The sequence below is a fragment of the Mytilus californianus genome, unplaced genomic scaffold (assembly GCF_021869535.1).
Source record: "Mytilus californianus isolate M0D057914Y unplaced genomic scaffold, xbMytCali1.0.p SCAF_13, whole genome shotgun sequence".
NCBI classification, from domain to species: Eukaryota; Metazoa; Mollusca; class Bivalvia; order Mytilida; family Mytilidae; genus Mytilus; species Mytilus californianus.
In genome coordinates this window covers 14,471,581-14,485,055 of record NW_026262615.1, presented here as the reverse complement: position 1 = coordinate 14,485,055, position 13,475 = coordinate 14,471,581, and the positions used below count along the sequence as shown (strand labels likewise).

The 13,475-nt window shown below is 31.4% G+C and overlaps 1 protein-coding gene across 1 annotated transcript in view; it reads right to left on the bottom strand.

The window, feature by feature from the left end:
• The window catches only part of LOC127723226 (oxysterol-binding protein-related protein 1-like), a 102,809-nt gene that overhangs the window by 75,617 nt on the left and 13,717 nt on the right, over window positions 1–13,475 (bottom strand). The window contains exons 7-13 of the mRNA XM_052229788.1: window positions 8,609–8,753; window positions 7,879–7,991; window positions 6,619–6,692; window positions 4,067–4,130; window positions 2,984–3,085; window positions 938–1,060; window positions 543–633 (exon numbers count right to left, since the gene is read on the bottom strand). Of these exons, the coding sequence (XP_052085748.1) occupies window positions 543–633; window positions 938–1,060; window positions 2,984–3,085; window positions 4,067–4,130; window positions 6,619–6,692; window positions 7,879–7,991; window positions 8,609–8,753 (712 nt within the window). The remainder of the gene's footprint in view (window positions 1–542; window positions 634–937; window positions 1,061–2,983; window positions 3,086–4,066; window positions 4,131–6,618; window positions 6,693–7,878; window positions 7,992–8,608; window positions 8,754–13,475) is intronic.

Here is a 13,475-nt window from a genome sequence, read left to right as displayed (position 1 = left end):
GTTTTTGGCACAGACTGCAATGAATATGTGTCTTTGGTTTCAAGATGATGTTACAAAAGCTTCATGGTAAAATACCTTTACTAGAAACTTTAACAAAGAGCATGTACTTATTTCCAACTATCACATTTCCATATTCAGTGAACCATGTTAATTGGGCCAAAACCTAATTTGGGCATATAATTTCAAATAGTTCATTATATACACATTGATAATAGAACACTGTCTGGGACTTTTATAGCCGACTATACGGTATGGGTTTTTTTTTATTGTTGAAGGCCTATAATTGCTTTCATCCTCTTTATTGAACTGTGGTGAATAGTTTTCTCATTAGCAATCACCATCTCCTTATTTTTATATCAAAAACACATGATAGTGAACATGTTTACTAACAGATGGACTGACAGACCAATAGACCAGAAAACATAATGCTCCTCTACTATAGTAGGCAGGACATAAAGAAAATAATTTTCTGCCTACCCTTTTCTCCTTAAAAGGAGAAGTTTGACATTTCCAGACTATTGTAACAGATTGATTGACCTTACCTGAACTTGCTGAATTTGCCTGTACATGAGTGGCCTCTTCAAACATTTTATTGATTTTTTTCTCTAACAAATTATGATGTGCTTCTGCAGTCTGTAATGTATAAATGACAAAATAGACATTGCATTTTTTTTTAATTTACGAATCATAAAATGAAAAATTTGTGTAATAAACTGTACAGTGACCTATAAACCTTAAAAATATACTGATTAGTTGATACAAAAGAAGAAATATCAAATTATTTAAAAATCCAATACTAATGTACTTCTCCTTCATACTCTAAATATCATTAAAAAGATGTAGAAAATAAGTTTCCCATTTCCATTCTCAATTTTAGTTGGCTAAACGTTTGTGTATAACAAACATTTCAAGAAAATTAATCTAAAAATCCAATTACCTTAAATGAGTCTTCAACAGACCTCATTGAAACAATCTCCTGGCTGGTACCATCCAGCTGTTTACCCTGTGACGTGTAGTGGGTACTGAATGTGATATGTTCCTTCAGGATGTTGAACAGTTTCTATAATAGTAATAAATCTTAAAGCATTCGCATAATAAAAAGAAATACTTAGGAATAAACCCAATTTTCTGGAGTTTATTGATATGTATTAGGGGTAATTCAGTGACAAATTTACATTTTATTCGAATTCATTTGCAAGGGAGTTGTTTCAGCAATAAACTCCTGATAAATGTAAAATTGAGAATGGAAATGGGGAATGTGTCAAAGAGACAACAACCCGACCACAGAAGAGACAACAGCAGAAGGCCACCAACAGGTCTTCAATGCAGCGAGAAATTCCCGCACCCGGAGGCGTCCTTCAGCTGGCCCCTAAACAAATATATATACTAGTTCAGTGATAATGAACGCCATACTAAACTCCAAATTGTACACAAGAAACTAAAATTAAAAATAATACAAGACTAACAAAGGCTAGAGGCTCCTGACTTGGGACAGGCGCAAAAATGCGGCGGGGTTAAACATGTTTATGAGATCTCAACCCTCCCCCTATACCTCTAGCCAATGTAGAAAAGTAAACGCATAACAATACGCACATTAAAATTCAGTTCAAGAGAAGTCCGAGTCTGATGTCAGAAGATGTAACCAAAGAAAATAAACAAAATGACAATAATACATAAATAACAACAGACTACTAGCAGTTAACTGACATGCCAGCTCCAGACTTCAATTAAACTGATTGAAAGATTATGTCTTCATCATATGAATATCAGGCACAATCCTTCCCGTTAGGGGTTTAGTATCATACCATCATTACATATATGAGAAGAACATAACCCGTGTCATGCCAACAACTGGTTTTTAAATAAATGTGTTTAGTGCCGATGCAAAGACCCTATAAGTGAATCAATATTAACGCCAAAATATGCAATCTTTAATGACCTGACAACAGTATCGTAACTATATCCCTTCTTAATAAGTCTATTTAAAGGTTTTGTTAGTTTCAGAGGTGAATACTGACATTTTTGTGCTTTATAAAGAATATTTCCATAAAAAATTGGATGTGAAATACCTGAACGTATAAGAAGTCTGCATGTTGAGCTATATTTACGAATGATGTCCTTATACCGATGATAAAATTTAGTAAATGTTTTGACTAGTTTGTGATATCGAAAACCCTGGTGTAATAATTTTTCAGTAATACATAAATTTCGTTTGTTCCTATACAATTATTATCAAATATAATTACTGACTAGATGTGTGCAATATATAATATAGTAAATACTGAATTTGACATGTTCCCTTAGAATTTAAAACTGTTTAGCAAACATAAACTTTGGCTCCAAATAACATATATATGAATTTGATGGCTGTTTTCAACAATGCTTTCAGAAAATTTTATATTTAATAAGATACATCCTATTCTAATGGAAAATAATCCTGCCAAATATAATGAAGTTTGAACCCAAGAAAAAGACATTAATAAAATGTGATGCTCAAAACAAAAAAGACAAGAAACAAATTGTTGAATGCTATCTCATGAGTGCAAGCTCCAAAACTGACAATAATATAGGAGCATACACCCAGAGTATGGGGCTACATTCTTCCATTCACAGAGCACAATGCCAAACTCCATAATGAATATTCTTTCTCTATTACATTTGCAGTGTCCTTGACCTTTAATGATAACACTGGTTCATGTTCTCACCATGGAGAATCAAAACTAGTGCAGACAAAAGTTTTAAAGAAGACAAATAGGCACAACAAATGTGTTAGGTAAAAATATAAATTTGAAGAAGATAATATGTGAAGACTAGATCCTATGAATATGTTATGCAGGAAATAACAAAGTTTATCAAGTTTTCTTTGTAAAGCTGTTTTGCTATTTCCTATGAATCTGTAGAGGTATTAGCAGTTCAACAGATTGTATAACATATGATAAGCTTACTTACTGATCTGGTAACCTGATTCTCATGCCTGACTTACCTGTTTAACAACTAGATCAAGTTCTTTAGGAGGAAAACTAAACGTATGTCTGGTACCATCCGAATAATGGATAACAAACTCACTTGGTTCAGATTCTCTTCCCTAAAATGAAAGATCAACTAAAAATTTAAGTAACAGAAAACTTTTGGACCAGTCACCAGAGGAAATACACTGAACATGTGCTTTTCTGCACTGGGTGTATATACAATCAAAGGAATACAAGAAAGTGAAAAATATAGAAATATTTAATGTATGATTTTTCAATCAATGGCTTTTAACTTACTTAAATTTTCATATCTTTTTATGTGACCGAATTCTGTAAACTAGTCTGAAGTATAGTTCAAAATTATTTTGTTATTTTTTTAACTTTGGATGTTGGTTGTTAGTGTGGCCTGTTGTACTGTCTGATATGTTTGGTAATTCTTTTTATTCTTTTCATCTATTATTAACAGAAGTTTTCCAATATACATTGATTGATGTTTGCTTAACTGTCCAGTAGCAAACATTTCATGCATGTTCAGGAAGATTTCCAATATACAATTTAAACGATTGTAGTAGAGGTCACAATTTTTTTGTTGTTGACAAATTTTGAGTTTTTTTTTTTAAATGAGTTGTTGACCCAAGGTCAATTGGCATAAATGATGTCATTGAACAATTGACTCCTACCATGATCATGATGTAACAACATACACCGATTGTGATACCAGAAATGTATGGGAAAATGCATAAATTTGAAAGTAGTCTGTTTCAGCAGTTATTTTAAAAGTAGATGCTGCTAGGAAGAGTCAAAATGTTATAAATTTAAGATGGTAATCAAGTTCACCCCATGACTTCATGAATATTCAGTGATTGTCATCTACTTCAGACAGGGGTCCAAATTTGTTTTAAGTACTTTCTTATTCAAAGTTTTAAGGCTATTTTGTCTATGATGAAAAGTCACAGGCTCGTTTATTATTATTTTGAAATTAAATAACTCAAGTTGACATCAAGCGATATCCAGTTTTCACTGGTTATGAAAACAATAAATACATAATTTTGAGATTCTGCTGTCCATTACAATTCTTTGAACCGCAATAAACATACCAGTACAGTAGCATTATCTAAATACTTCATTCCTTTTCTCTTTACTCCACTACTGGCATCTCCCCTAAAAATACACAAATTAGTATCAACATTTTCTCCCCTACAAATACACAAATACACAAACTACTATTAAAATTTTCTAACATTCTTGACTGAAAACATAATAGGAAAATATCATCAAAGATACAGCCACTCTTTTCACCAAAAATCTTACGATTAAAATTGATCGTAAGTTATACTGAAATGTGTATGACTTAGGAGTGTTTTTACTCTTAAGATCTTTTGTGAAAAGGGCCGCAGGTGTTAGTCTACATAAGATTTGTCAACGGCGCTTACATCAAAATGGTTGGAAAGCTCAAACATGAAGTTGAAGAGCACTGATAAATAAAAGTTCCAAAAAGTGCTTTCAAATCTGAATAAGGCCATCTATGCCTAGGGGTTGAAAAACTTATTTAAGTGTAGTATTAACTAGTCTGAAAATGAGTCCAGCATTTTCCAAATGAAAATCATTCACTGAACCCAGATATTGGGACCGAGATTAACTTAAAAATACCTGATGATAACATTTTATTTATAAGATCCACATTCCTAATCATTAATGTTTATGTGATACAAACATACTCTTATTTGTACTTGGCTGACATGATTCTGTGATACAAACATACCCTTATTTGTACTTGGCTGACATGATTCTGTGATACAAACATACCCTTATTTGTACTTGGCTGACATGATTCTGTGATACAAACATACCCTTATTTGTACTTGGTTGACATAATTCTGTGATACAAACATACCCTTATTTGTACTTGGCTGACATGATTCTGTGATACAAACATACCCTTATTTGTACTTGGTTGACATAATTCTGTGATACAAACATACCCTTATTTGTACTTGGCTGACATGATTCTGTGATACAAACATACCCTTATTTGTACTTGGTTGACATAATTCTGTGATACAAACATACCCTTATTTGTACTTGGCTGACATGATTCTGTGATACAAACATACCCTTATTTGTACTTGGTTGACATAATTCTGTGATACAAACATACCCTTATTTGTACTTGGCTGACATGATTCTGTGATACAAACATACCCTTATTTGTACTTGGTTGACATAATTCTGTGGATTCATCTATTTTTCTTGGTATCAATTTTTGTGGTCTTAGGAAAAAATGTTTTTTTCATGGATATTTGATTTCATGGTTTTACAAAACAAAATTGAGAATGGAAATGGGGAATGTGTCAAAGAGACAACAACCCGACCAAAGAGCAGAAAACAGCCAAAGGCCACCAATAAGTCTTCAACACAGCAAGAAAATCCTGCACCTGGGGGCGGGCTTCAGAAGTCTGCAGAAAATTAGTACTTCTTTAAACAGTAAAATTCGTGTTTCACCTGTAACCTTGAAATCCATGAAAATTGATATCCCATGAATTATAATGAATCTGTAGTACGTCAGATTTTAAACATGACAACTTTTATAGTTGACTATATACAGTATGGGTTTTGATGATTGTCAAAGTTTGACCTATAATTGCCTACATCAACTTTATTTGGTCTCTGGTGGCTAGTTATCTTATTGGCAATCATACCACACATTTATTTGTATAATTTACAGGGCAAAAGCCTAGAAAAGATTGGGTCAAATCTGTGTTTATGGAAAAAGTATCTTACATTGAACTGATCAGTCTTTGATCTTACTCCTCCATGTTGCACATTTAGCAGCTAATTAGCAGTTATATGTAACAATTCTACAGTCATTCACTTCATCAAGCTTGGAATGACACCACTAAACCACCAACACTTAAGGAAAGTCAGTTAATGAGGCTACAGAAGACTATCTTAAGGTAAAACCTAATGCAGTGTACTGTATATTCGTTAAGTTTTGTGGATATTAATTATCACTTGATTAAGTAAAGTTGGATTTTCATGGATATTTGATTTCATAGTTTTGACAAAGTCTGTACACTGTGGACTTATTTATTTTCATTGATTCCTGTTTTGTGGATATTAATTATCACTTGATTGAGTAAAGCTGGATTTTCATGGATATTTGATTTCATAGTTTTGACAAAGTCTGTACAATGTGGACTTATTTATTTTCATTTATTCCAGTTTTGTTGATATCAATTATCACTTGATTGGGTAAAGTTGGATTTTCATGGATATTTGATTTCATAGTTTTGACAAAGTCTGTACACTGTGGACTTATTTATTTTCATTGATTCCTGTTTTTGTGAATTTAGGGAAAATCTTGAGGATATATGATATCCTGGTTGTGCAAAAATTTGCATACCTGTATATGTCAATAGAAAGTTTGTACTTCTTTGAACATTTCAATTCATGGTTCAACTTTACCAGCAAAATTAACAAAAATTGGTATCCAACAAATAATAATGAAACCACAGTACCAGCCGTTTGTGGTTCACCAATTTCAACTAAAATTAGAAACTCCCCAAATAATAAAGAATCTTCGGTATATTTTACTAAAACTAGATTATCTAGTTGTAATTATTAAAGATGATGAATATAAATTATATACCTATTCTTGAAATATGAAAGTACACCTCTCTCCAAAACTACCCATAATGCCTGGAAGCCAAGGAATCTAGATTTCTGTTGAAAAAAAAACATGTTACGAAAATTAAACATTACGAAAAAAAGAGATGTGGTTTGATTGCCAATGACACAGTAATATTCATCCAAGTCCAAATGAATTATGTGAATGTAAGCAACAAAAATTTCAAATGCAATCAAATGCAATCCATAAATTTTAAGATTTTATCAAAGTGAAAATGTGTTAGAATGCATTCACACTAGTTAAAACTTGCATGCATATGCAATGGAAATAATAGTCTTAAATTACTGTTGATGGATATTAAGTAAACAGCAGTCAGCATATTCCAGTTGAAGTTTTGTGTTAACAAATGCACTCATTAAATTCTGAGTTAATAATTATCTCAAATGCACTCATCAAATTCTGAGTTAACACTTATCTCAAATGCACTCATTTAACTCTGAGGTAAATAAAGGCAACAATAGTATACCGCTGTTCAATAGTCATAAATTGATTAAGCGAAAACAAATTTGGGTCACAAACCAAAACCGAGGGAAACACATCAACTATTAAAGGAAAACAACGGAACAACAGAAACACTGAACTGCAACAAAAACAAACGCCAACATACATAGAAACAAACCATTTGATAACAACTGCCATATATTGCCATAACAGCTATCTCAAATGCACTCATTTAATTCTGAGTTAACAGTTATCTCAAATGCACTCATTTAATTTTGAGTAAACAGTTTTCTCTTGTACTCATTAAATTTTGAGTTTACAGTTTTCTCAAATGCACTCATTAAATTCTGAGTTAACACTTATCTCAAATGCACTCATTAAAATTCTGAGTTAACACTTATCTCAAATGCATTAATTAAATTCTGAGTTAACAGTTATATCAAATGCACTTATTAAATTCTAAGTTTACACTTATCTCAAATGCACTCATTAAATTCTGAGTTAATAGTTATCTCAAATGCACTCATTTAATTCTGGGTTATGTTGGCGTTTGTTTTTGTTGCAGTTGTTTTTCTGTTGTTCCGTTGTTTTCCTTTTATAGTTGATGTGTTTCCCTTGGTTTTGGTTTATGACCCCGATTTGTTTTCTCTTAATAGAGTTATGACTATTGAACAGTGGTATACTACTGCTGCCTTTATTTAACACTTATCTTAAATACACTCATTAAATTATGAGGTTACAGATATCTAGGTGTTCCAGGTATTTGTTATGATTACTAACCTTAAGTAAGATGCCTTCCCAGTGATGAGGAAGTTTGGGTATATTTTTCACTGGTGTAACAGATAGTAATTGTTTCATTGGTGTGTTGTATGCAAAATCTATAGCTGTCTGGGCTACAAATAATAACTATAATCAAGATCGATAGAAATCTTTTTAAAAATCAGAACCTTCCATAAAAGCTCCACTAGACTGTTCAGGAATCTTGGTACTAAAGAATATTTTACTAGACAATTCTAATGTATCTTATGTAAAATACCTTGAACATTTATCATGTCAGCATCCTTTTTGAATATAACTTGGAGCCATGACAATTAATAAAATACAGAAATGGACAAAAAAGGATTATCATGACTGCATAAATTATCATTAAGTTGGTATATTCAGGTTATTTAAGTATTAATTTTACAAGATTAAAAAAATCCAGAAAGAAAAAAGAGAAAAACCTATAGGTCAAGAACAATTTTTTATAAATTACCTGTTAAAGAGGAATTCAGAAAAGTAAAACATACATTTAAATACTTATTCAAAACCAAAAAAATGTTTTAATTAAGTACACTAATGACATGTATAGGTATGCATTAGGTCCTCTTGTGCTTAAAATCCCCCATGAAGATTTCGAAAAGTTGGAAGGTATGTAACCATTACTTGACATTTTAACTAATAATAATGGCATTGCTACTGATTTTAACTTCAGACAAATATTTGGCAAAATTAAAATACCATACAATACCTTTGGCATTCTTTGCTGTTACATTAACCCCACTCTGTAACAACAGAACAGCCACTTCTTTCTGATTGGATTGTGCAGCTATGTGTAAAGCTGTGTTACCAAACTCATCTGTTTTGTTTACATCTGGAGGCTTCTTGCTTTTAAGCTTAAAAATGTGAGAGTTAAAAAATACATACAAAGGTAACCTGATATTTTAAAAGACTGCTATGTAGGAAACTTGTTTAAGCTGTAGCAAAATAAGACTTTCTGTTGTCCGTAAAAATTTACATAAATGATGTCTTTAACTGAAAAAACAAACCATAATAATTTTCAAAATTAAATAGAACAAGATGGAATTTTTATATCATACTAAGTACATAAAACATAAAAAGTTTAACTAAACATATTAGACAAGTTGTTGTGAAGAGAACTTGTTTAAGCTATACCAAAATTATACTTTTTTATGGCTGTTAAAATAATAAGTATAAATGTCTTTAACTGAAAATACAATGTCAATGCATCAAAGCATTAAAACTGTTTCAGGTTTTGTCACATCTGGGCCTTTTAAAGATGATTATTTGCTATGGGTTTTGCTTGTAACGTTAAAGGCCTTACGGTATATTTGCTATGGGTTTTGCTTGTAACGTTAAAGGCCTTACGGTATATTTGCTATGGGTTTTGCTTGTAAGGTTTAAGGCCTTACGGTATATTTGCTATGGGTTTTGCTTGTAAGGTTAAAGGCCTTACGGTATATTTGCTATGGGTTTTGCTTGTAAGGTTAAAGGCCTTACGGTATATTTGCTATGGGTTTTGCTTGTAAGGTTAAAGGCCTTACGGTATATTTGCTATGGGTTTTGCTTGTAAGGTTAAAGGCCTTACGGTATATTTGCTATGGGTTTTGCTTGTAAGGTTAAAGGCCTTACGGTATATTTGCTATACAGTTGAACGGCAAACGCTTTAATGGCGTCTAAGTTCAAGACATTGGTCACGTGATAAAAGGTCAGAGTTTACCGTTTTCTTGTGAACGTGTACACCTCTTGGTTTTTTACCTCGTATCGTCTAATTGTAACTCGTACATAAATAAAACTTGTAGGGTCCAAATCTTGAGTGAATAAGCTTCATTATTATGTATACTTATTTATGAAAGGTGTTATAAAAGTACTCTAAAACAACGATGGAAGTTGAAATTTTTTTTGGAAAATTTGCGTAGGTCTACGGAAAATCCCAAATCATTTCTTAAATGGGTTTGGTAACGTATGGAGGGGTATAAAATATGAAGTAAAACCATTTTCTGCATCTTATATATTAATTATAGATCATAAATTCCCCGGATACGCAATTGTGTCAGCTTATTCGTGGCGAAGCGGAGATCAACGGGAGATAACTCCGTACACGCGTCGTAGGAAACTGCAAGTTCACAACAGTAAATTCGAGTAAAATTAATGATTGTAGTTATATTTTGACACTTTCTTGAATAACCATTCAATATTTTATGTTCCTCTACTCTTGTAACATTAAAATAGTCATGGAATGTTTGAATATGGCATTTTTTCAAGTACCCTAAAACAGGTTTTTGAAAACTTCCAAAAAAGAAAATTATAGATAACTGACTTTTCTCTGAAACTTGGACTTATTTGTATATTCTCAAACACCCTTTTGGTAGATGGAATGATACAAGTCTTTGTTTTACTTTCTTTGTATCAATATTCTAAGAAAGGATATGAAAATAAACTCAGTGTTTGTACATGTTGGTTGTTTAGAACAGTTTGTTTAAATATATTAAAATTTCACTCTAAAATTAGACTTGAATTTTTATATTTAAATAAGTATCTAACATAGAAAGTTGTTAATCTGGTGCACTGAAAATGTTCCATCAGAAATGAGATTTAACAAAGTTATTTAGACTGAAGAACTTGTCACTTTTTATGCTAATCATATGGAGAAAAAAGAGTGATATTATAAATTCTAACACAGCATCAATTGTGAAACAATAGTTCTTTCCTACAGACATTTTATTTTTCAAGATGTGAGGCTTGCCGATCAATTTACATATTTAAGATTTCACTGTTAAGAGTGGAAAAATAACTTATTGACAGAGATTCTGTATGGGAATGTTTCGCTTGATATTTTTAAATACATTTATGTTACCAACTACATTGTATCTTTGTTTTTCTACTATGATCTGCAAAGAGATGGGTTCTTTATGTGTGACCTCAATGATTGTCAAGCATGATTATTGGTAGCCTTTATTCCTGATGTAACAATGGAAAATTCTGAGAAAAGCAAGAACTTTTAAGCAGATCCAGGTCTTTTATAAAGAGAGGGTGGATTATTCCTAATTTCCATATACAGAAAAAACATATTTCATTTCATGCCAAATAATTACATACAAGAGGGGTTTATCAGCCATTTGTCAGCAGAACTTGTGTTACAATAGAATTTAACTTTGCATTACATTAAATTACAATATGGAAAAAAAGAAAATGTAGACAATACATGCCCCCCTCCTCTTTGAAAATTTGCTTGATCCACCCCTAGATAAGAAACTATATAAGATGTACAAGTTCCGTTGCTCGCTCTTAATCAAGAGAAAAAATCTGAACATCCAAAAAGCCAGAAAGGGATTTAAAACATTATAATCAACACAAAGAAAACTGAAAAAAAAGCTGTATTGAATCTGATATCATGCAGTTCTCATAATTCCTATTGCATGTATTACTTCAAGTTTTGATTTTTTTCCCTTATATTTGAATTCATAAGTCCTACAAACAACTGTTGAGTCTTTTAATTAAATTATTGATTGAATAATGAATGATTAGCTAAGCTGGTCTGTAAATAAAGTCTGAAAATGCTTTGTTTAAATAAAAGAGTGTTATTATGTCATAAAATATACTGAATCAACTTCAAATTTAATCCAAATTCATATTTAACTGCTCTAAAATGCATAGTCAATTGAACTACAAAACAAAAACCTGAGACTACTATAACAATTAACATAGAGATTGGTCACTTCCCATGTTATAGTAGTCTCAGACAAAAACAAAGCTGACTTAAATACATGTACAGTATGTTCAGAAATTTTTTGAAGAATGGACAACAATGAGATATTTATTTTTCTGATATCAGAAAAAATCTCATAGTATCAAATCAGAATGAGAGTTCTTTTTATTGAGATAATCAATTTAATCGCATTATTTACTTCAATAAAAACCTCATGATAATATCTGAATTTACAGTCATGACTTGTCAACCTCTACACTTAAAAATTTAAGGTTCCTAGGCCTAAATGTGGTTGAAATACAGACAATTTTGGTAACTTTTACAAAAAATCTCTTTTTTATGACATACCTTACAATTTCAGAATAAGCTGCATTAAGTTATATATGTATCACATATAAGAATGCTAGTTTGTATTTTAATATCATGATTATCATGATTATTGCAATAAGTTGTTATTATTCAATTAATTAAAAAAATCATCAATTATTTTTGAATTGATAGATCTGGAACTAGTACATACATTTGTTTTTTTAAACATCTATATACTATTCATTAGGGAACTTATTCAAATATATTTTGTACAAGGCAGTCATGGCAGTTCACAATTACAGTGGTCATTATAAACATAATGACACAATTTATACAACCAAATCTTATTGTTGATATATGTTAACTGAAATCATTGCAGAATTTTTCTTTCAAATGATTTAATGTTTGTTAGTCACTTACTTTAAATACTTAACCTGTACTAAAATAAAGAGATGTGGTATGATTGCCAATGAGATAACAGTATAGAAACTATCCACCAGAGTCCAAATGTCCGTTAGCAGTTAAATTATAAGTCACTTTACAGACATCAACAATGAATACATTTCATTGTTATCAGGCAGATGAGGAAAAAGAGTAATGATAGCTTTTAGCTTACTACATGTACAAGAGAATATAAGAAATATAATAATATAAATAAGGAAATAATAGAGACAAAAAAGACAGGACTTAGCCACTGGACTATATGTAAAGTGTTCCCTTACTAATCCTTAAAGGAGCTGCTGTATACTTAGAAAAAAGGTTGTTGAGGACTTGGCCACATCAATCAGCATTTTTAGACACTACATTATGGTCGATTGCAATCTGCCCTATTTGCTCCAACCTCTAATGAGTATTAAAATTAATACCTAGGGTGGGAATTAAACCCATGTATGTTCATTTACTCTTTTGTTCTCTATGTACATACATGTACATATATATGAAATATATCAAATGCAAAAAAATGCTGGAATGTAAATATGGTAATTTACATCATGTACATTATTACAGCCTCTTTTTTTAAGGACCTAGTAAAGGAGGTCCATGGACCTAGCTAGACCTATTTCTTAGGCAAGGTGTATTATATAACTCTTGAAAGTAGTTAAATGCAATTGTAAAATTAATTTTATCTGCTGTTAAACAATAATAACACGATAATGGTTATTTCTAAGTATTTAGTAACAACAGCGTGCAATTTAGGTAAACAAACATCAATAATCTACCACGTGTTCGTCTGCTGTGCTTGAATATTCAAAACGACCCATCGGGTTTATTTACACGAATTTTTGCTAAAGCAGACAGTTAAACATGTCTGTTTACCTAGTAAGTTCTATAAAAAATGCATTTGCTGTTATGACTTGTGTATGCATGGAAATATAATGAACATTACATTGATTATTTACCGTAAATATTGAATACACATCATTCCTGAGCTATACACACAAAACACATGGCACTGTTGTAACGATGGCTGGTAACGTATAGCCACTTTATAACAGTAAATCCCATTGGATAAGCTACCCTACACAGTACATAATATGCAAATTAATGATTGGATACAAATTTGTGTCAGCTCTCAAAT